This window comes from Callionymus lyra, chromosome 3 (assembly GCF_982586985.1).
Source record: "Callionymus lyra chromosome 3, fCalLyr1.hap1.1, whole genome shotgun sequence".
Classification (NCBI taxonomy): Eukaryota; Metazoa; Chordata; class Actinopteri; order Syngnathiformes; family Callionymidae; genus Callionymus; species Callionymus lyra.
The window spans coordinates 9,831,926-9,855,431 of record NC_141820.1 but is presented as its reverse complement, the minus strand read 5'-3'; the positions used below and the strand labels follow the sequence as shown (position 1 = coordinate 9,855,431).

The 23,506-nt window shown below is 40.3% G+C and overlaps 2 protein-coding genes across 7 annotated transcripts in view; one reads left to right on the top strand and one right to left on the bottom strand.

The window, feature by feature from the left end:
- Nucleotides 1-51: 51 nt before the first annotated feature.
- Nucleotides 52-15,154, top strand: pex1 (peroxisomal biogenesis factor 1). The gene is made up of 22 exons (XM_087786387.1): nucleotides 52-238; nucleotides 826-972; nucleotides 1,043-1,126; nucleotides 1,966-2,080; nucleotides 2,145-2,752; nucleotides 2,814-2,930; nucleotides 3,004-3,133; nucleotides 4,168-4,274; nucleotides 4,376-4,461; nucleotides 4,562-4,694; nucleotides 5,902-5,998; nucleotides 6,066-6,236; nucleotides 6,313-6,467; nucleotides 6,534-6,714; nucleotides 7,881-8,041; nucleotides 9,134-9,268; nucleotides 10,664-10,728; nucleotides 10,791-10,933; nucleotides 11,122-11,225; nucleotides 12,101-12,493; nucleotides 13,674-13,972; nucleotides 14,033-15,154. The coding sequence occupies exons 1-22, from the start codon at nucleotides 131-133 to the stop codon at nucleotides 14,097-14,099; spliced, it is 3,606 nt and encodes a 1,201-aa protein (XP_087642513.1). The 5' UTR covers nucleotides 52-130; the 3' UTR covers nucleotides 14,100-15,154.
- Nucleotides 15,155-18,326: 3,172 nt separating this feature from the next.
- Nucleotides 18,327-23,506, bottom strand: part of elmo1 (engulfment and cell motility 1 (ced-12 homolog, C. elegans)) — a 123,444-nt gene continuing 118,264 nt past the window's right edge. For all 6 annotated transcript variants that reach the window (XM_087786381.1, XM_087786384.1, XM_087786382.1 and 3 more), the window contains 4 exons: nucleotides 21,651-21,758; nucleotides 21,504-21,586; nucleotides 20,369-20,446; nucleotides 18,327-19,564 (listed from right to left, as the gene is read on the bottom strand). In XM_087786381.1, coding sequence (XP_087642507.1) covers nucleotides 19,364-19,564; nucleotides 20,369-20,446; nucleotides 21,504-21,586; nucleotides 21,651-21,758 — 470 coding nt within the window. In that variant the 3' untranslated portion in view covers nucleotides 18,327-19,363. The remainder of the gene's footprint in view (nucleotides 19,565-20,368; nucleotides 20,447-21,503; nucleotides 21,587-21,650; nucleotides 21,759-23,506) is intronic.

The window sequence follows — 23,506 nt, the reverse complement described above, 5'->3', positions numbered from 1 at the left end:
CCGATCGGCATCGATTGGTTTGGTCTAGTGCTGGTGCAGAGTCCGAGCGCATCGATGGGGTGAGGAGTTCGTTGACAGTTGAGCGTCTGTGGTTCGGGTCTACCTGGCGTCCAGGTGTTGTTGTGTCGTCATGTTCGGGGGTCACGGCATCCAGCCCGTCACGGTCGTGTTCACCAACGCGAAGAACTGCTTCCTTCAGCTGCCGTCGAAGTTGAGCTCGCAACTCTCCCTGAACGAGGTGAGAAGAAGGATTTTAAACTGCTTTTTGGGGATTAATTTAACACACATTTAACACATTTAAATCTATTTAAATAGGGAGGGAAGTTTTAAGAATACGTGTTACATGTAAGAAAACATGGTTCATAACACAAATAAATAGTAATAAATAAATATAATGATCATTTGAATTGATCGATTAATTTCCAGTATAAAAAGCTTCCACGCTTATCAATAAAATACATACATAGTCATGTTTTAAATGGAAGTTTGTAAAAATAACCCGGAAGTAGATTAGTAAGAAATCCACCTGTGGATTGGTGAAGATCTTCTTCTCATGTGTGAAGTGGTTTAGGTCGAAATAACATTTATTTTATTTTATTTAAATCCTATTCGCCATCTATTGATATTTATTTAAAAAATAGGTCTATGGTAGTTTCATCTCAGTCTCACTTGGTGGAGACAAAGTCGTAACAACTAGTTTTGGAAAACCAATGAAATAATGGGATATTAGTTTACAGTTATAAACCGGTTTGTATCCAAAACTGAAGATAAGTGGAAGATAAACACTGCTGATGTTAACCGTGTGGGACCTTCTGTGTCTTGTAGAACCAGGTGGTGGAGCTGTCCTGGAGCAATGGACCTCCAGTGTTCCTGGGCTGGAGCCCCATCAGAAGCTCGTCCGGCTCCAGCTGTCATCAGGTGCAGATGTCTCGACAGCTGGGGGAGAAGCTGGGCCTTCAAGAAGGAGATCATGTAGGAGGACTAACCAATATATTTAGAAGCCGATTGTGTTAAATCTCGTTAAACGATTGATTCCTTGCAGGGTTTCTTGAAGCCGTGTTACCAGGTCTGTTCTGTGCATCAAGTGTTTGTGGAGCCGCTGTCATCGGACGACTGGGAGATATTGGTCTGTATATTTATGTGTGTGTGTATATATATTCTCTTTACTGACTGTGGACATATACATATTTCTGTTAATATTTACTGTTATTGTTTGATTATAGTTGAAAACAGTTTGATTAAAGTTAAAAATTGTTTGATTATCGTTGAAAATGTTTTGATGACAGTTGAGTTTTTTTATTTAAGTAAAAATGTTGATTTTAATTGAACATTTTTGATTATAGTTGAACACTGTTTAATTATAGTTAAACATGGTTTGATTACATTTGCAAATTGTTTAGTTATAGTTTTAAATTGTTTGATTAAATTGGATCTTTTTTATTTTAGTAAAAAATAGTTTTATTATAATTAAAAAATAGTTTTATTATAATTGAAAATTGTTTGATTAAAGTTGAAAATTGTTTGATTAAAGTTGGAAAGTGTTGGATTATAGTTGAAAATTGTTTGATTAAATTAGATTTTTTTTTTATTAGAGTAAAAAATGGTTTGATTTTAATTTTAAAATAGTTTTATTATAATAAAAAAATGTTTGATTAAAGTTGAAAATTGTTGGATTATAGTTGAGAATTGTTTGAATACATTTGAAAATTGTTTGATAATAATTGAAAATTGTTTGATTAAAGTAAGAAAATTCTCTATAGTTTCAACAGAGTTAAAAATAGTTTCACTGTTCAAAGTTGTTTGCTAACAATAGAACATTGTTTAAATACAGTCTAATATTGATCTTGTACAGTAAATAACGAAGGGTTCATCCTTTAGTTTGTGACACACATAGTGAGGCAAGAATCAATATTTCTCATTAAAATCTGATTCAAATCGAGGTCGACGTCCATCTCTGTCTCTCAGGAGCTCCACAGTTCTGCGCTGGAGCAGCAGCTGCTGAACCAGATCCGGGTGGTGTTTGAAAACGCCGTGTTTCCGGTGTGGGTGGACAACCACACGGTCATCTACATCCAGATAGGTCTGTGTGGACGCGACTCTTGTGTCACGAAACATGCCTTAAATCCTGACCCCTCTTCCTTTAGGGTCAATGTCCCCCTCGGTGCCGTACGGACACCTGGAGCAGTTCACGGAACTCGTCGTGTCCCCCAAAAAACGCGGCGAATTCGCCGCCGCGAGATTCCAGAGTCCGCTTTCCCGGTCGCAACTCAACTCCCCCTCGGAAGGTTCCTCGCCTCCTTCTCGCCAGCCGTGGGGAGGAGGCATCTCCGACCTGAAGAACTTCGTGAGCGGCCTGTGGAGAAGCTCGCACCCGCCGGACACGGAGACCCCGCCCGTCCCCGAGATCCCGTCCGTCCTGGTGGACGCCCTCCACAGAGTGTGCGGCTCGCCGCCGTCCCGCCTGCGGACCATGAGTCACGCGGCCGCCGACGTGGTCCACCTGTTCTCCCCCGGACCTCCTCGGGACGACGGACCTCTGGTCACGTACGGGACCATCCTCAAGGTTCCTTCGCCGAGAGAAGCGAAGGAGAAACGAAAGGAAGCCCAGGAGAAGAAGAAGACGACGCCGGCGGAGACGAGAGGCGAGCGGGAGGCGGGCGAGGGACGGGTGGTCCGGGTCATCTGTCACGACGCGTCACCGGATGACCACGAGAGCCGGTGCAAGAGCGCCATCTACAGTGGAGAAGTCTGGGTGAGTGAGGTCATCCGTCTAAAATGTCCTAAAAGTTGTTAAAAGACGGTTTTAATGTCAGATTCCAGATCCGCTGGCGAAGAGACTGAGCGTCGCTCCGCACGAGATAGTCCGGATCAAACCGGTCCGATCGGAGGTGAAGGTGGCCTCGTCCGTTCGTCTGCAGCCTCTGGGACCGGTGAGTCTTCATGATGCTCGTAGTTCTCCTGCTGGTGCTGACTCGATGTCTTGTCTCCGTGGACCGGTCTCAGCTGGAGGAGGAGGAGGACGAGGAGGAGCAGGTCCAGACCGGGTTCCTCAGCTGGATGCACAACCAGAGTCACGAGCCGTTGGTGTGTTTGACTCCTCGCTCCGGAACCATCGTCCTCCACGGAACTGATGGTGATTGTTTAGGAAAGTTATCAAGGCTGAGAATGTTGTTGTTGAGGTTTATTAGAAATTATCTTGTCGTTTGGTTAATGTGTAAATAAATAATAAGAAGTGTTTTTCTCTACCTTTAATCTAAACAATATCTAGGTTATTCAGTTGAAAATAGTTTGATTATAGTTGAAAATTGTTTGATTTTAGTTGAAAATAGTTTGATTTTAGTTGAAAATAGTTTGATTATAGTTGAAAATTGTTTGATTATAGTTGAAAATTGTTTGATTATAGTTGAAAATTGTTTAATTATAGTTGAAAATTGTTTGATTATAGTTGAAAATTGTTAGATTATAGTTGAAAAATGTTTGATTTTAGTTGAAAATAGTTTGATAACAGTTGAAAATTGTTTGATTATAGTTGAAAATTGTTTGATTTTAGTTGAAAATTGTTTTATTTTAGTGAAAATTGTTTGATTATAGTTGAAAATTGTTTGATTATAGTTGAAAATGTTTTGATTATAGTTGAAAATAGTTTGATTATAGTTGAAAATTGTTTGATTATAGTTGAAAATTGTTTGATTATAGTTGAAAATTGTTTGATTATAATTGAAAATTGTTTGATTATAGTTGAAAATTGTTTGATTATAATTGAAAATTGTTTGATTATAGTTGAAAAGTGTTTGATTATAGTTGAAAATTGTTTGATTACAGTTGAAAATTGTTTGATTATAGTTGAAAATTGTTTGTATGTATAAAAAAACAAAAACTGTGATTGATATAAAGTCTACAATTCTATACATTTTTAAAAAATAATCGAAAACTGATGTAAAGAACAAGATGAGATTGAAACAAAAAAGATTCATTAAAGATGCAGATTAACGAGATTTCATTCACCATTTAACCATAATCTACCAGATACTTATTGATAGTGTGATCCTTGCCTGGTTAAATCTGACTCTATGTGATAAATGAGTATTTTACTTTCTATAAATACAATAAAAATAAGTGATATAATGATCAATAAAATCATGATTAAGGCGAATCCTTGTCTTGCAGCCAAGACGGAGTTTGCTCTGACTGTTGTGGATCCAGCACCGGAGGAGGAACCTCGTGATCAGCTGTTCCTTCTGACCCCGTCAGTCATCCAGAAGAAAGACATCCAGGTTATTAGTTTAATATTGTAACTAGTTTAGTGAAGCAGACGTGGTTCCTCATAATCTTCTCTTGATCTCCTCTCTCGAGTCTCACTGTGTTTGACCTTCAGGTGGTCCAGGAGCCCCTGACGCCTCCACCTGAGCCCCCGAGTGAGGAGGTGAAGAACACGGAGCTTCCATCTCTACACACACTCGGGTGAGTGTGTTACTGTGTGTGTGTCTGTGTGTGTGCGTCTGAAGCGATACTTGTGTGCACTTCTTCATCCATCTTATCTCTTTAATCCATTTCTCCTCAGTGGGATTAATGAGCTCAGCGACGCCGGCGTGAACTTTATCTCTCACAGCCTCCTCGCCAGTCCTTTATCCAGGGAACTCTGCTCCGCTGGCTCGGGGCTCCAGGCCGGAGCGCTTCTCATCACCGGTCCTAAGGTACCTGACCTGACCTCTGACCCCAGACACTTGAGCTTCTGCGTCATCTGTGGCACAACTGTTAATCTTTGTGTGTCACACTGTTTATTTATTATGGTCTGGAGTTTCAGTTTTGAAATGAATCACAAGCTTTTATGAAGGATTGTTAGATGGATGGATGGATGTATAGATGGATAGATGGATGGATGTATAGATGGATGGATGGATGGATAGATAGTAGGACGGACCTATGTTTAGATGGGTGGATGATGTATGGATGGATGGATGGATGTATAGATGGATGGATGGATGATATATAGATGGATGGATGGATGGATAGATAGATAGTAGGACGGACGTATGTTTAGATGGGTGGATGATGTATGGATGGATGGATGTATAGATGGATGGATGGATGTATAGATGGATGGATGGATGTTTAGAAAGATAGATGGATGGATGGATGGATGTATAGATGGATGGATGGATGTATAGATGGATGGATGGATGTTTAGAAAGATAGATGGATGGATGGATGTATAGATAGATGGATGGATGGATGGATGTATAGATAGATGGATGGATGGACGTATAGATAGATGGATGGATGGATGTATAGATAGATGGATGGATGGATGGATGTATAGATAGATGGATGGATGGATGTATAGATAGATGGATGGATGTATAGATAGATGGATGGATGTATAGATAGATGGATGGATGGATGGATGTAAATGTGTTGACTTGTAGAAAAACACCTTTGAGTCACGTTTTGTGGAATATGGAATACTCTATAATTAAATAAAAATAAAAATTGTTTAGAAAGTAACACTAGTTTCTTAGTAAAGGGACATTTTAGCATAGTTTTGGTCATAAATATAGCATTACTTATTAAAAAAATGTATGAGACCAGCATTTAGGATGTATTTTGACTTTTCTTACATCATAAAGGGACGTTCACAACAATATATAATTAGCTTTTTGTCAACAAACGCACTTTGTGTGTCTTAACGTAAGGATGTAGACGTTTTATTATACGATCTATCACGACAAACAACCTCTCATAATTATTAGTTAATATCATTTATTTAATATAACGTCGTATTTCCATCATATCGTCGATGCTCGTAGAGAAACAAGCGGTTGAATATAGTCTCATAAATGAGGTCCGCGTGTCAACATCGCAGGTTTATTTAGAGAGTTTTCAGAGAATGTTCTTCTCCAGGGAAGCGGGAAGAGCGTCTTCTCTCGAGCGCTGTGCAGGAAAGCCAAAGAAGATATGGATTCCCACGTGGAGATCCTCGACTGCAGGAAGTTACAAGGTCTCGCACTTTTTTTCAAACCATGTTTGTTCCTAAAATAAAAACTAATCTTGTTTTCCCGCCTCAGGCAAGAGGGCGGCGAGCGTCCAGCAGCTGCTGAGCGACGTCTTCGCTCAGGCGCAGTGGAAGCAGCCGTCCGTGGTCCTGCTGGACGACCTGGACCAGGTGGCGGGGGCGCCGACCTCGCCGGAGCACGAGCTGGGCCCGGAGGCGGCGCTGCACCTGCACGTCGCTCAGGGTAAAAAAAAAAAAAAACCCAGGGTTCCATCACGGCGGATCAGGAACCACGAGTGCTGAGTCTTGAGTGTTCTTAGGTCTGAGGGACGTCGTGCACGAGCTGACGCTGAACCACAGCCTGGTGTGTTTGATGGTCACCGCCCGGAGCCAGCACTCGCTGCACCCCTCCCTCACCCGGACCCAGGGGTCCCACTTCGTCCAGGCCTCCGTCCGCCTGGTGCCGCCCGACCAGGTCGGCGCGTGAGCCCCGCCCTGTGCACCGAAAACGTCCTTTTTAAAATCCTTTTTCTTTTTTCAGGCTCAGAGAGCGGAGATGCTGCGCTGCCTGATCCGGAGGAGGTCGGGTTCGTCCGAGGAGACCCTGAGAAGTCTGGACCTGTCGGCGGTTGCCAAGGCGACGGAAGGGTTCCTGCCTCAGGATCTGGCGCTGCTGCTGGAGCGAGCGCTTCATGCCAACACTGTGCACGGAGGACACGCTGGTAAAACCAACACTGTGGTCACTTTTGTTTTAAAGATTCTTAGTTATTTCAGCCTCCATTCAAAATATAAATCACTGATGATGCAGAAGTATCACAATATTGATGAACAAACAGAAGAAATAATGAGCGTGAAAAACGGATGAAATAAGCAGAAAAAAACAAACACAAAACTGAAAAAATGAGCGTGAAAAACAAGTTTTAATTTTTGTCTTAAAGTGAAGGCATCACCCTTTTGTGTGTGTTTGTTCATATGTGTTTGTGTGTGTTCGTGTTTTTGTCTCTGCTTGTGTTTGTCTGTTAATGTGTGTGTGTTGTGTGTTCAAGTTTTTCTGTGTGCGTTTATTTATCTGTGGGCATTTGTGTTCATGTGCATGTGAGTCTGTTTTAGTGTGTGTATGCGTTTGTTTGTTTATGTTTACGTGTTTGATTTTAGGTGTGTGTCTGTGTTTTGTGTGTTTATGTGTGCATGTATTTTGTGTGTGTGTTTGTTTATCTGTGAGCAGTTGTGTTTATGTGAGTCTGTTTTAGTGTGTGTATGTGTTTGTGTTTTTACGTCTGTTTATGTGTGTGTTATAGTTTAGGGGTGTATGTATAAGGTGTGTGTTTAATTGTGTGTCTGTGTTTTGGGTTGTGTGTGTTTATGTGTGCGTTTTTTTGTGCTGTACATTACGTGTGCGTTTGCATTTGTTCATGTGTGTGTGTGTATTAATGTGTGTACATGTTTATTTGTGTGCGTGTAGGTGTTGACATGTGTGTGTACATCCAAATGTGTGTATGTTAAGCAATGAAAAAAAAAGTCTCTTAAAGTTTAATTTTAAAAATTATACATATATTATTATTTTTTAAACATGTCAATATCATCATTTTAATATTAAAAGGTTATTTTATTTGTTGAAATAATTGAATTATAAGAAATTGAATGTGAAAAATCATTAATGCCGCTTGTAATACGGCAGTAAAACCGCTAGATAAAAAAAAAAGAAGATTTCGTCAGTTCTTTACGCTGCCGTCTCCGACGTCTCACCTTTGATTTTTGATGCCAAAATCATGTAGTCGTCCTGTCAAATGATGTGTGAATGACTAATAATAAGTAATAAAACTAGAGATAAAACATAATAACCCGATTAGAAGTGACTTGCGTTAAAGTTTCACTCTCTGTGTTGCAGCTCTGTGTCTGCCAGACTTCGAGCGAGCCCTGGAGAAGTTCACGCCGCCCTCTCTGTGGGGGGTCGACCTGCACACCCCGAGCGGAGCAGGACTGGAGCGAGTGGGGGGTCTGACGGACGTGCGACAGCAGTTGATGGACACCATCTTACTTCCTGCCAAGGTCAGTGACGGAGCAGACGGCGGCGGCTCATGAGCAGAATCAAAACGACACGTTGACTGTCGAGAGTTTCTGTTGAAGGAATAAAAAAAAAACCACATACAATATGAAGTCTATTCTTAGAGACTGATCTACGGAGGGAAGGACGAGAACATTAACTATAGACGAGAAGAAGGAGCTGCAAGAAGAAGGAATGAGGAGCAACAGAAGAGAATCATGGGAATAAAAACAGATTCGTGATCAGGGGAAACTTTAAAAGAAGAAAACAAATGTATGGAAGTTTATCAGTGTCATCAGAGGGATACCACAAACACATTTGTTTTCAGGGCTTCAGGTCACTTTGACCCATAGACAACACAAGGGATACCACAAACACATTAGTTTTCAGGGCTTTGGGTCACTTTGACCCATAGACAACACAAGGGATACCACAAACACATTAGTTTTCAGGGCTTTGGGTCACTTTGACCCATAGACAACACAAGGGATACCACAAACACATTCGTTTTCAGGGCTTTGGGTCACTTTGACCCAGAGACCACACAAGGGATACTACAAACACATTTGTTTTCAGGCCTTAGGGTCATGTTGCCCCAGAGATAAGACAAGGGATACCACAAACACATTTGTTTTCAGGGCTTCGGTTCACTTTGACCCATAGACAACACAAGGGATACCACAAACACATTTATTTTCAGGCCTTCGAGTCATCTTGACCCAGAGACAACACCAGGGATACCACAAACACATTTGTTTTCAGGCCTTCGGGTCATCTTGACCCAGAGACAACACCAGGGATACCACAAATACATTTGTTTTCAGGCCTTCGGGTCATCTTGACCCAGAGACAACACCAGGGATACCACAAACACATTTGTTTTCAGGCCTTCAAGTCATCTTGACACAGAGACAACACAAGGGATACCACAAACACATTTGTTTCCAGGCCTTCGGGTCATCTTGACCCAGAGAAATTCCATATTTTTCTAATCTTAGTCTTTTCAGATTCAGTATTGTCATGTGTTGCTATGATACCAACAATTCTTTGATACATTGAAAAATCCACGATGACAACATTGTGTGTTTGTGCTCCAGTATCCCGTCCTCTTCGCCAACCTGCCGATCCGCCATCGCTCCGGGATCCTTCTCTACGGAGCTCCAGGCACCGGGAAGACTCTGTTGGCTCGAGCTGTGGCCAAAGACAGCAGCATGAACTTCATCAGCATCAAGGTGGGCGGACATTTTGTTTTGTTGACCAATGCAGTGCTGTGTCTCAAATCGCATACTTGTGTACTCAAAGTTAGTATTTTTAGTGCGTTAGTGCGTCTTAATTCTTAGTATGTGAAATTTAGTGCACCCTCGGCCGCCATCTTAATGACATTTTAAACAGAAGTTACGTCATATATATATATATATATATATATATATATATATATATTCTATATATATTCTATTCTTTATGGGTGTGTATATATATATATATATTCATATACTTACAGGTGTATTTCCAGCAGCAGTAGAAGGATAAACACATCTTCGGTGCTGATACTGGCGTAAATATCTCACGAATATTTTGATTCTCACATTTTTCTTTATTTCTTTTTCCAAACTTGCAAAACGTGCTGCCAGCAGGTGTCGCTAGTGTTCCTACAGCTGGTTGCAACCATCGTTAAATAGTAGTAGAAGAAGAAGCTGTTGCGTCATTTCCTGTTAGTATGTAGCAGCGGAGTTTGATTTGAGACATACTATCTGTGGAGAATGAGTTACTAGTTAGTATGCACACTATCCTGATGCATACTAACTTCTAGTATACTAAGAGAAGTATGCGATTTGAGACACAGAACAGGTGTGTGTGTGTTTCTGTGTGTTCATGTTTTTGTGCATGTGTCTCTGTTCTTATGTTTGTCCGTTTATGTGTGTGTCTGTATACATGTTCGTTCGTGTCTGTGTCTGTTTTTTATGTGCGTGTGGGGCTGTTTTGGTGTGTTTGTGTGTTTATTTTTACGTGTTTGTATGTGTATTTATGTGTGTGTTATAGTTTATGGGTGTGTGTTATTAGATTTGTGTTTGATTTCAGGTGTGTGTGTTTATTTGTGTGCGACTCTGTAATTGTGTTTTATGTGTGTTTATTTGTGTGTGTTTTGTGTATTGGTTTGTGTTTGTTTATGGGTGTGTGTTTGTCCTTGTTTGTGAGTTCATTTATATTTGTTTGTGTCTGTTTATTTGTATGTTTTTATGTGTGTTTATTTATGTGTTTTTGTGTGTTTATTTGTATTTGTTTATGTGTGTTTATGTGTTTATTTGTGTTTGTTTATGTGTGTTTATTTGTAAGTGTTTTTATTTGTATTTGTTTATGTGTGTGTATGTTGATGTGAGTTGATTTGTGTGTGTGTGTATTTGTTTATGTGCGAGTGCGTGTGCGAGTGCGTGTGCGCGTGCGCGTGCGTGCGTGCGCGTGCGTGCGTGCGCGTGCGCGTGCGTGCGTGCGTCTGCGCGTGCGCGTGCGTGCGTGCGTGCGTGCGTGCGTGTGCGCGTGCGTGCGTGCGTGCGTGTGTGTGTGTGTGTGTGTGTGTGTAATCTAATATAATGACATAAGACTTGAACACAACTATTGTTGTTGTTCAGGGTCCGGAGCTGCTGAGCAAGTACATCGGGGCGAGTGAGCAGGGAGTGAGAGACGTCTTCCAGAGGTCAGTGAAGGTCAAGGTCGTTCTTCCCTCAGACCTGGACTAGATCCTGATCTTGTGTCCAGAGCTCAGGCAGCAAAACCCTGCGTCCTGTTCTTCGACGAGTTCGACTCTCTGGCGCCGCGTAGAGGTCACGACAGCACCGGGGTCACGGACCGGGTCGTCAATCAACTCCTCACTCAGCTGGACGGAGTGGAGGGTCTTCAGGGTGAGTTTGTGTAGATGTTCATGTGTGTGTTTGTTTGTGTGTTTGTGAGGATGTTCATGTGTGTGTTTGTTTGTGTGTTCGATGTCTTCTTTTCCTTCCTTCGTTCGACTTGTATCTTCTGTGCATCAACAAGGTCATGTTTCTCTCTCTGGTCACGTGACCTTGACTCGTGGTTGTTTTTCTTCCAGGGGTTTACGTGCTCGCGGCCTCCAGTCGTCCAGACCTCATCGACCCGGCTCTGCTCAGACCTGGACGTCTGGACAAGTCGCTCTACTGCCCCCCCCCTGACCTGGTCAGTGGAGACAGAGTTGATGTGATAATGAGGCTTCATGATACAATGGATGACGCTTCATGATACAGTTGATGAAGCTTCATGATACAGTTGATGAGGCTTCATGATACAGTTGATGAAGCTTCATGATACAGTTAATGAAGCTTCATGATACAGTTGACGAGGTTTCATGATACAGTTGATGAAGCTTCATGATATAGTTGATGAGGCTTCATGATACAGTTGATGAAGCTTCATGATACAGTTGATGAGGCTTCATGATACAGTTGATGAGGCTTCATGATACAGTTGATGAAGCTTCATGGTACAGTTGATGAAGCTTCATGATACAGTTGATGAGGCTTCATGATACAGTTGATGAGGCTTCATGATACAGTTGATGAAGCTTCATGATACAGTTGATGAGGCTTCATGATACAGTTGATGGGGCTTCATGATACAGTTGATGAGGCTTCATGAAACAGTTGATGAAGCTTCATGATACAGTTGATGAAGCTCCATGATACAGTTGATGAAGCTTCATGATACAGTTGATGAAGCTTCATGATACAGTTGATGAGGCTTCATGATACAGTTGACGAGGCTTCATGAAACAGTTTATGAAGCTTCATGATACAGTTGATGAAGCTTCATGATACAGTTAATGAAGCTTCATGATACAGTTGACGAGGCTTCATGATACAGTTGATGAGGCTTCATGATACAGTTTTTTGAAAAAAAATAATTCAATGAAACCTTCATTTTCAAACTAAGAGTGACATCTAGTGGTGTTTCAAAATGAAGTCACTGTATCATGAAACCTCATTAAGTGTTTCATGAAGCTTCGTCTCCAGTAGAGTTCGTCTCAGAGGTTCATCGTGTGCTTCCGTCCTCAGGACGCTCGCCTGCAGATCCTCAAGGCTCTCAGCGCCGGCGTCCCTCTGGCTCCGGACGTGGACCTGCAGCAGCTGGCGGCGGCGACGGAGAAGTTCACGGGCGCCGACCTGAAGGCTCTTCTGTACAACGCTCAGCTGGAGGCCGTCAACAGAGGCTCCGCGGATCCAGACCCGGCAGGAGGTTCCGACAGCGACATGAGTCTGTCCTCCATGATGTTCCCGAACCACAGCAGCGGCTCCGACGACTCCGGGGGTGACCTGGAGGGAGGAGGCCCGGGTCAGGACCCGCCGGTGGTTCTTCTGCTGGAGAGCAGCGAGCTTCACTCCAACAGGAACGTCTGGAGACTTTACTTCGGGAGCTCCTTCGAGTCCGAGTCACCGGTTCTGGGATCTGTGAGTCATGTGATCGTCCATGTGTCGCGGGATTGGCTGACAGTTTGATCAAGTAGCTCCGTGCTCTGTTGGTTCTGTCTGGTGACACTTTTATATAGAATTTAAAAGACTACAAATTAAAAAATATTATATTTTATATAGAAAATTAATTAATTCGTATCATTCAATATGAAACTCTTTTTAAAAACATATATATATATATACAGTATATATGTATATTTTTCAAACATTAAATTGTTTTATTCATTCATTCATTAATACCAGATTCAACGTTTTAAATCAGAGACATTTTTTTATTTATTCTTTTTTAATTCTGCTTTAAATACAGACATTTTTCGATTTAGTAAATTTAAAAAATAACCTTTTAATGATCCATTTATTTAATTATTTTAAAAACAAAAATGTCAACTTTCAATGTAGAAATGATTCATTATTTCCTTTGAATAAATCATTTTTAAATCTAATTCTAATAATATAATTTAATTATAAGAAAAAATGTAACCTTTTAATTTAGAAATTGCTGAATTTAATATTTTTAAAAAACCCACTCATTTTCAATTTATTAATTTGGAATTTAATTATAAAATATTTATCTATTTTTTTTATAGAATTTGTTGTAATTTAAAAATGACTTTCAATCATTTTTCGATATAATTATCCCTTTTTTTCAACTTTTCAATCTAGAAATCATTTAATTAAATTATTTGAAAATGTACTTTTCAACCAAAAAACTATTGAATTATTTAAAAACAAAAATCTCTGGAAATCATTGAATTAAATTACTTGGACACTATTTTCTTCCTTTTTTCAAATTGAATTCTAATAATATAATTTAATTATAGGAAAATAATTTACCTTTTAATAAACAAAGTATTAAATAAAATTATTATTGTTTTAAATGCTACTTTAAATAAATTAATTTAATTAAAATAATTTAATAAACTTTTTTGTTCAACCTTTCATTAAAGAATTTGTTCAATTGAATTAAAATTTACTTGGAAAAAAAAGCAAAGTCATTTCTTGATTTAATTTAATCTGAAACCTAATTATAAAGTATTTTCTTAAAGCCTTCAATCTAGAAATGAACTGATTAAATTATTTAAAATATTTAAATGTTATATTAAATCAATATTTAAAGACTTTCATTGCATCAGCAGAAAAAGTTCATGCATCTTCTCAGAACAATTCTGGACCCGCCTCCATGATCCAGGAGCCTCGAGACCCGGGTCTGCCGCCCGTGTCGGTGCCGTCGCTCCGGGTCGGTCGCGAGGATCTGACCCCGGATCAGCAGGAGCGACTGACGCGAGACATGGACGCCATCAAGACCAGCGTCCGGAGGAGGACGAAGGACGAGTGCGTCCGGCCCGGTTCTGCCGCCGCCCGACCCGCCCTGTCGCTGTCCGGAGCTCACCTGAGCTCAGCCCTGGTTCTGACCCGACCCTCGCTCAGCACGGCCGACTGGACCAGATACCAGAAGCTGTGAGTACAGAACACGTGAGGCTGATGGACCGACTCTGAGCCTTGAGTCTTGTCTCCCAGGTACGAGTCGTTCGGAGGATCAGAGAAGATGACCTTCACACCTGGAGCTCACGTGACCTTAGCCTAGTGATGACGTCATCGCTGACCTTCACACCTGGAGCTCACGTGATCTTAGCCTAGTGATGACATCATCGTTGACCTTCACACCTGGAGCTCACGTGACCTTAGCCTAGTGATGACGTCATCGCTGACCTTCACACCTGGAGCTCACGTGACCTTAGCCTAGTGATGACATCATCGCTGACCTTCACACCTGGAGCTCACGTGACCTTAGCCTAGTGATGACGTCATCGCTGACCTTCACACCTGGAGCTCACGTGATCTTAGCCTAGTGATGACATCATCGCTGACCTTCACACCTGGAGCTCACGTGACCTTAGCCTAGTGATGACATCATCGTTGACCTTCACACCTGGAGCTCACGTGATCTTAGCCTAGTGATGACATCATCGTTGACCTTCACACCTGGAGCTCACGTGATCTTAGCCTAGTGATGACATCATCGTTGACCTTCACACCTGGAGCTCACGTGATCTTAGCCTAGTGATGACATCATCGTTGACCTTCACACCTGGAGCTCACGTGATCTTAGCCTAGTGATGACATCATCGCTGACCTTCACACCTGGAGCTCACGTGATCTTAGCCTAGTGATGACATCATCGCTGACCTTCACACCTGGAGCTCACGTGATCTTAGCCTAGTGATGACATCATCGTTGACCTTCACACCTGGAGCTCACGTGACGTTAGTGATGACATCATCGTTGACCTTCACACCTGGAGCTCACGTGACGTTAGTGATGACATCATCGTTGACCTTCACACCTGGAGCTCACGTGACCTTAGCCTAGTGATGACATCATCGCTGACCTTCACACCTGGAGCTCACGTGACCTTAGCCTAGTGATGACATCATCGCTGACCTTCACACCTGGAGCTCGCGTGACGTTAGTGATGACATCATCGTTGACCTTCACACCTGGAGCTCATGTGACGTTAGTGATGACATCATCGCTGACCTTCACACCTGGAGCTCACGTGACGTTAGTGATGACATCATCGTTGACCTTCACACCTGGAGCTCATGTGACGTTAGTGATGACATCATCGTTGACCTTCACATTAAAATATTTGAGTCTTTTTCTCTTACGATTAATTTAAACTGTACATTTACTTTGTATGAATTTTTTAAATTCTGTAAATTAATATTTGATTCTCAACCAAACTCTGAGCTAATGTCTACGTGTAAATTTAAAGATTTAATAAACAAAATGTTTATCAAGTGTTTGTTTCATCACGTTTGTCTTTGTGTGCGTCTATGAGAGTTTTTGGTCTTTGTGCGTGTAATTGTGTGTCTTTGTATGTGTGCGTGCGTGTCCTTTTATGTGTGCCTCTGTGTTTTTGTGCATGTGTGTGTTTGTGTGTGTCTATGTTTTTCGTGTGGGTCCATATGTGCGTTTGTGATGAAGTTGTGTAAGATCTGAGGATAAACACACACACACACTCATGCTGACACACTCATCCACACACACGCACTCATGCTGACACACTCATGCACACACACACACACTCATGCTGACACACTCATGCACACACACACACTCATGCTGACACACTCATGCTGACACACTCATCCACACACACACACACACACACACTCATGCTGACACTCATCCACACACACACACTCATCCACACACACACTCACACACACACACTCATGCTGACACACTCATCCACACACACTCACACACTCATGCTGACACACTCATGCACGCACACACACACACACTCATCCACACACACTCACACACACACACTCATGCTGACACACTCATCCACACACACTCACACACACACACTCATGCTGACACACTCATGCACGCACACACACACACACTCATGCTGACACACTCATGTACACACACACACACACACTCATGCTGACACACTCATCCACACACACGCACACACACACACACACACACACACACACACTCATGCTGACACGACAAGTTAATCAATCGATCGAAAGTTAAAAAACCCGGTTTATTTAAAGTCAAAGATTTTTGTGTTTGATAACTTTTTATTTTAATAAAATGTTTAGTAAAATTATTTTTACATACATGTTTTTATCTTATAATAAAATTTAATTTTAAATCTTATTTCAACTTAAACTATAACATTTTTGATCACAGGAAACTATTATTTTTTTTAATATTTCTAAAAACTTTAGTAAAAAATACTTTTTTTTTAATTAATTTAGTTTTATTACTTTACTATTAGATATTTTTTTAATACTTGAACTAAAAAACGTTTTTCAGGTTTTTTTTTAAAGTTTCAATTGCATTCAGATTTAAATAAATCTTCTAATTGTAACTTAAACCCTAAATCATAAACATTTTAATACTTTATTGTAAAAACATAAACTGATTAATTACAAATATTTAAAAAATCATTAATGGAATTTCATTTTAAATAAATATATTTTATTCTAACCGTTTCTCTAAATCATGATACGTTTGATCATCTTAAATGTTTAAAATATTTAGTTTTAATTAAAAAGCAATTTATATAATTCAATTTAATAAGTAATTTTCTTATTGTAAATGTAGCTAAATCATAATAAATGTGATCGTCTAATATGTTTAATGTGTTTCAAGTGTTTACATTTAAAAAAAAGTTATATTATTTTTGTCATTATTTGTTGTTTTTATAATAATATTTGAACTAAACTATAACCCCTGAGTTATCTATCATAATCTCAGGTTCTACGAATTGGTGCGAAGCCCTCTAACGGCTTCGCTATTGGTTTACCCAGAGGCACCGCCTCATCTCTGAGAAAGCTTAATGAACTCGCCACCCAGCAGGGGGCAGTCCACTTCCTATAAAGGTAGGAAACACCTCCCGCACTTCCTCCAACTGAAAACTCAGCGAGAAGGGTGGCTGCTGGGCGACGAGGTTAGAGGGCTTCACACCAATTCGTAGAACCTGAGATTATGATAGATAACTCAGGGGTGCTACTTCATATTGGTGCTCCACCCTCCAACAGCTTCGCTATTGGTTTAAACCCAAGTCGAAGCCTGACGGGATAAATGTACCCCCAGCTGGACGCCGCTCCGGTAGCAGCATCGCTAGGGCCCCGCCGGCCCAGGATCCAAGTCTACTCGAGCCGTGGGCCTCGAGGGGGGCACAGCAGCACTCAAAACCGTATGAGCTACTGAGCCCGCCGTCACGTCGAGGAGATAGGCCTTAGCAAAGGTAGACGTGGATGCCCAAGAAGCAGCTGAGCAGATGTCCTCTGCTGCCACACCCCGCAAAAGAGCCACTGAGGCTGCCACACCACGGGTGAAATGTGCCCTCAGTCCGCTAGGAGCAGATCCACCCGCTGCTTGGTAGGCCAGGTTAATGGCTGATCTCACCCAATGAGAAAACCTTTGGGAGGAGATCGCCTGTCCCTGTCGGCATCTACCGTGGCAGATGAATAGGGCATCAGAGTGCCTAAACACAGCCACCCGCCGCAAGTAACAGGTCAAAGCCCTCACTGGACACAACAGGTGAAGACGTTCCTTAGCGGGGTCCGAGTGGGGTCCGTGATGGTCGTCGCCCGGAACAAAGAACTCAGAATCTTTGGGCGGAACGCTTGGTTAGGACGCAATGACAACGAAGACTCCTCGACGCCAAGAAAAGACACTCAGGGCTAGTGGAGAGAGCACAAAGCTCACTCGCTCTCTTCGTGGTTGTTAGTGCCAGAAGGAGCGTTACCTTGAAAGACAAGATATCCAGTTGGACTTGGTCAAGAGGCTCGAAGGTCAGTCCAGTACCAACTGGAGATCCCACTGAGGGCTGGAAGGCCTTGCAGGAGGTCGAAGCCTGCAGGCACCCCGAAGAAACGCGCCACCAGAGGGTGGGCTTGAGCCAAAGCACCCTCAAACCCGACATGCCTTGTCGCAGAGCGCTCTTGCTGAGGTTCACCCTGAACCCCCAGGGTGGCAATATGCCACACCTTCTGTGTGTGAGTGCCAGAGAGTAGCCGAATGGGAGTCGAGTGTACTGAAACACAAGATTATTGAGGGCAAAAAATCAAGTACTTTCGATGTGAAAGTACGCGTCGGTCAGGTTGATAGATGTCATCCAATCTCCTGGACTTACACTTGTGAACAGTTTCTTGACCGTCAACATGCGAAATAGCTGAGGTCCAGTATGAGCCTTCAACCCCCGGTCTTCTTTGGCACAAGGAAGTACGTGGATCTAAACGAACAGACAGTTTGGACGATCAACAGTCAAGTCACAGACACTTGTTCAGTCTTTAATGTAAACAGCAGTTGAGGGTGTTTTTGTAAAACCATAAACATTTGAGGGTTTTTTTTAAATAGGAAACAAATATATAACAACCATGACTGGCTCTTAAATAAAAACAAAAAAAAGATTGTGGCCTCAAACGCGTCCCTTCAGCAAAAAAAAAAAAGGTCTCCTCGTGACAGTTTTTTTGGAAACAAATCAAACACAAAATATTGCTTAGGAATGTCGTGTACAGCAGTCGTTACAACACGTGTGTCGAAGGAGAAGCAGCAGCCGCTGGAGAAACAGTCGAAAAAAAGATGAAGAAAGAAGCGAACTTTTCTTTCTCTCCGAGGCCCTCGTAGCTGCCACTCAAAGTGTGACGTGAGAAAATACTGCCGAGCCCCGCCCACAACTACCACTGGCCCCGCCCACAACTACCATTAGCCCCGCCCACAACCCGTGGAACCCTGAGGAGAAAATCATAAACAGTGAAGCTGAGCCAGGAGTCGACGACGAGCAAAAAAAACAAACAAAAAAAAAGTGACGCTCGTCTCCATGGAGACCGGACGAGCATTTTATCGTGACGTCGTTTTCTTTGTGCAATTTTTTTAAGCCAATTTATGAAGCAAAAAAATATTTAAAAAATCCTCTTCAAGAGACTTCGTTCGTACCAATGAAAAGATGCAGGTTCGAGCAACTCGTGATGCGTTCAAGGCTCGAGTTTCCAATTTAAATCTTTCCCGCTGGTGCATTCGCTGACTCAGCTTCTTTTAATATCATGTTTATCGTCGTCGTCGTCCGGAGGTCATTGAACGCACCACCGGAATATAAACTCTTTTTTTTCTTTACTGAGAGCTGCTGAACGGTGACATTGAACGCAGCATCGGAGACGAGAAATCCAGTGAAGCTTCTCGTTTTCTCCACACATTGAACAAAGAAAAGGTCCGTCCGTCACAGTAAACTTCACGCTTCCAGTTTTTTTGTGTTTTTTTGTGTTTTTTAAATCCGGGAACGAGGGAACGTCCAGTGAGTACAGCAGGCGACGTCTAGTTACAGTCGTAAACAAAGTCATAGTTGCTAGGTTCTTTGGGAATGGGGGGCGGAGCCTCCGGGATCTGGATGTTCTCTAGATCCAGGAGGCGGAGCTTCATCTCCATGGAAAGAAGCGTGTCCATGTCGGATTTGGTGTAGTCGCTGGTCATCTCTTTGCCCAGGAGGGCGTTCAGACCGTCGGTCCACACGCAGTACTGTGAGGAGACAGGAGGGGGGCGGCAGTGAGACGCTTGAGCATCACAATGTTGGACCTTTAATGATTCTTTATCGGACCAGAAGGATTGAGTTCTTCATTTACGACTTCGTTTTTCACATTAACGATCTTTTTTTTAATTTATTTTAGTTTAGTTTCATATTATATAAGGGAATACATGTTATTTGTTTCAGAAATTGCAAATGTGTTTCAGAAAATTCTCCTTTTTTTTCCAGTTCGGAAATTTTATTTTTTATAGAGTACATTTTTAATTTTTTTTCACAGTCTTTAAAGCTGTTTCAAGAAATTCCAATTGTGTTTCAGTTTAAAAAAAAATTGTTTTAAGAAACTTCAATATTGTTACACTAAATTAAATTATTTTTTTGTTTCCTATTTTTTCAGTTTGTTTAAAAATAGACCAAGAGGCAACACAAGGGTTAAAGTACAACATTTGAAGTTTATCACAAGATTAAAGTAACATGTAAGACATTTTATCACAAGATTAAAGTCCTGAATTTGAATGATTTTGACAAGATTAAAGTCGTTATTAAGTTTATAATATTGTGGAATGTATACGACATAATATATATGATTTTAAGTTGCAATATACGTTATGTATACGACGTAAAATGCATATACATATTTGCAATTTTAATCTCAAAATAAATTAATAAACACACCGTAATACATACAATTTCTTTTGTTTCAAGAAATTCTAATTTTGTTTCAAGAAATTGTGATGAAGGAAAATAAAGTTGAATTAAGTTTTATTTTCAAAATAAAGTGTTGTAAGAGTTTTACTCACCTCGTGTTTGTCCGGAGCGATGAAGTTCAAATACTCGTCCGACTCGTAGAGGACGGAAAAGGCCAACTCTAGCACCTCCTGTGGCCGGAGGAGGGAAAACACTCTTTTACTGATCAGTGCTTCGACCCGATGACGTCAGACTTGAACTACAGCAGGTTTTTTTTAACCACATCTCTTATAACATTTTTATTTTTGTTTGGCCAAAATCAAACTTGAGTTAAATATAACAAAATAACTGAAAAAAAACATGTTAGTTCTTCAAATGAAAACAAGAATTTACATTCAGTACAGAGTATTTTAAAGACAAAACAATATATCAAAATAAATATTTGGCAAAAGATGAGAGAGGTTGTAGTTTAGTCAAATATTCCAAATATTCATTTTGAAAAAATAAATTGGTTCCTGTAATTTAATAAGATAAAAACTTTTTTATTTTACAAACAAACAAGAAAACATTCAAGTCAAATATATCAATTAATGAAAATTATTATGTTTTTGCTTAAATATTAAGGTTATAATTTTGTTCACGATAGTAAAAAAAGTTAAAGTTGACATTAAAATAATGTGTTATATGTCATAAATAAATAACTATCCTAATCCTTAAGATCTTAATTCCAGTTGAATCATAGAAAATACTTCAAAACTTTGTTGTACAGTATTTCAAAGAGTGCCGTAAAAATATAAAAAAAATAAAACTAATTTGAATAATAACGTAAAAAAAAGAGAGGAATACATTCAAAGGTGCTTCATATCTACAAGTGAAATATAAATGTAAAATAATTGCTGCATAAGCAAGAAAAAATATTCAATAAGATAAATAAATAATAAATACATTTATTAAATAAATAAATAATATGAGAAAAAAACACTCAAATATTCCTCAGGATCAAATGGATCCATCCATCCATCCATCCATCCATCCATCCATCCATCCATCCATCCATCCATCCATCCATCCATCCATATTGCAGCTTCTCTTATTCGCCTTCATTGTTAAACACATGTTTTTATTTCCCAGAGCTAAATTATGCAACATACAACAAGTTACGCAACACACTGATGATGTCACGCATGGACACACACCAGCGACCCACTTAGGCGTCTCACACACACACACACACACTCACACACACACCTTGTTCTGCTTGAGGGCTCCCTTCTCCTTCATGTGAGGACAGTCTTTTCCGGTGATGACTGCCTTGATATCGGCCACCGGCACTGAAGGAACCACATGACGTCGTTACGATGATGTCATCAAAAGTGGACGGTGTCACACACTCACGTTTGTCCTGCAGCGAGTCGTGAGGGACCTCTCCCTGAGGGCTCTCCTCCAGGTCTCCATAGTGCAGGACTTTATGGTTCGGGGACAGACGACAGAACCAGAACTTGTCTGAGGGAGAGAACGACACAAGAGTGACTCGTCAGCGAGGGACGAGAAAGAACCGCTGGATTGGACCAGGACTGGTCACATGACTGGTCACATGACTGGTCACATGACTGGTCACATGACTGTAAGACGAGCGGGTCGGACGTTCAATCTGTCTCAGATGAATCCCTGATACCTGGACTTTACAGTCGTCATGGAAACATGGTCTAAGTGTAAATCTATAGTTAACATCTTTTAAAGTGTTACATGTTACATTTATTTTTAATAATTTTGACATTTATCACGACATTTAGGTTTTATATTTTACATTCACTACTTGATTAAAGTTGTGTATACAGTTTACAAATAATTATAACTTATTAACTTACTTACTCAGTTACTTACTGAGTTACTTACTTAGCTTCATACTTACTTATTTGGCTACTTATTTACTTACTAAGCTACTTACTTAGTTACTTAGTTACTAACTTAGTTACTTATCTACTTACTTATTTAGTTACTTATCTACTTAATTACTAAGTTACTTAGCTACTCACTTTTTTACTAACTTACTTACTTATTTACTAATTTAGTTACTTACTGCCGGATTAAAGTTGTATATGCAGTAATTTATTTTAAAAAATCATGAAATATATACAAACATTCATCTCATAATACACGTAATACAAACAACCTAATATTTACGATTTTTAGACCCAATAAATGTAATATAAACGGCAACATATGAGACTTCAAAATAAAGTTAATAAATACAACGTAATATATATGACTTTACATTATTAATAACCTAAAAATATTTTACCACAATAATCTCATAATAAACTTAATATACGACGTAATATATAACAACTTAAATCTCGTAATAAATGTAATACATACAGCTCTGTATCTCGTAGTAAAGTACTTTGAACAACTTTTATCTTGTTTATAAGCATATACTGTATATGACTTTATTCTATTAATAAACATAATAAATACACATTTTATCTCGTAATAAATGTTAATTATACGTCTTAAAATTTCGGAACAAATGTTACAAATACGGCTTTCATCATGTCAGAAACTTTATATAAACAACATTAATCTGCATCACAAAAACCCCGTAAACAGCTCATAACGACTTGTAGCATCAAGCTAGCAGGAACCTTTAGCAACTGTGTGTTACAGCAACTGAGTTTAGGCAGTAGAATATAAAATGTAAACAAATAAAAGAGTCAAAAGCTCAACAATAGTTGTTGGATAAACGGTTTGTTGATGTAAATATAGAATGAAACTGTTAGCAGCTAGCATGTCAATGCTAGTAGCTGCTAACAGCGGTAGGTAGCTAACGGTAGCAACAGCACAGTATTTAAATTATTTTCTTATTTTTTCCTCCACAATGTGTCAATAATTTAAGTTAAAGGACGAGAAAACCAATGATTTTGCACTTTCTTTATACATTTATGTGTAAAACCATCTTTTCTTTGATACTTTAATATTCAGAATGTTTGCTCAAAAACACAAGAAGTGCCTCAAGTCTTTCCAAACATCTTCCATCTTTGATCGTAAACATCCTCGAGGCTCTTTGATTTTCTTCCACACGTTTATAAATAAAAGAAACACCGAGATAATCCTCCGTCGTTTATTCTTTCAGAATAAAACATCTTTCTCTTCTCGTCCTTTTTTACAATTTTTTGGTCACGACGGCGTCGACGCCTTCAGCGAGTTCTGAACAAAACATCTGTCGAGACGAACCGTGTTCAGACCAGCGA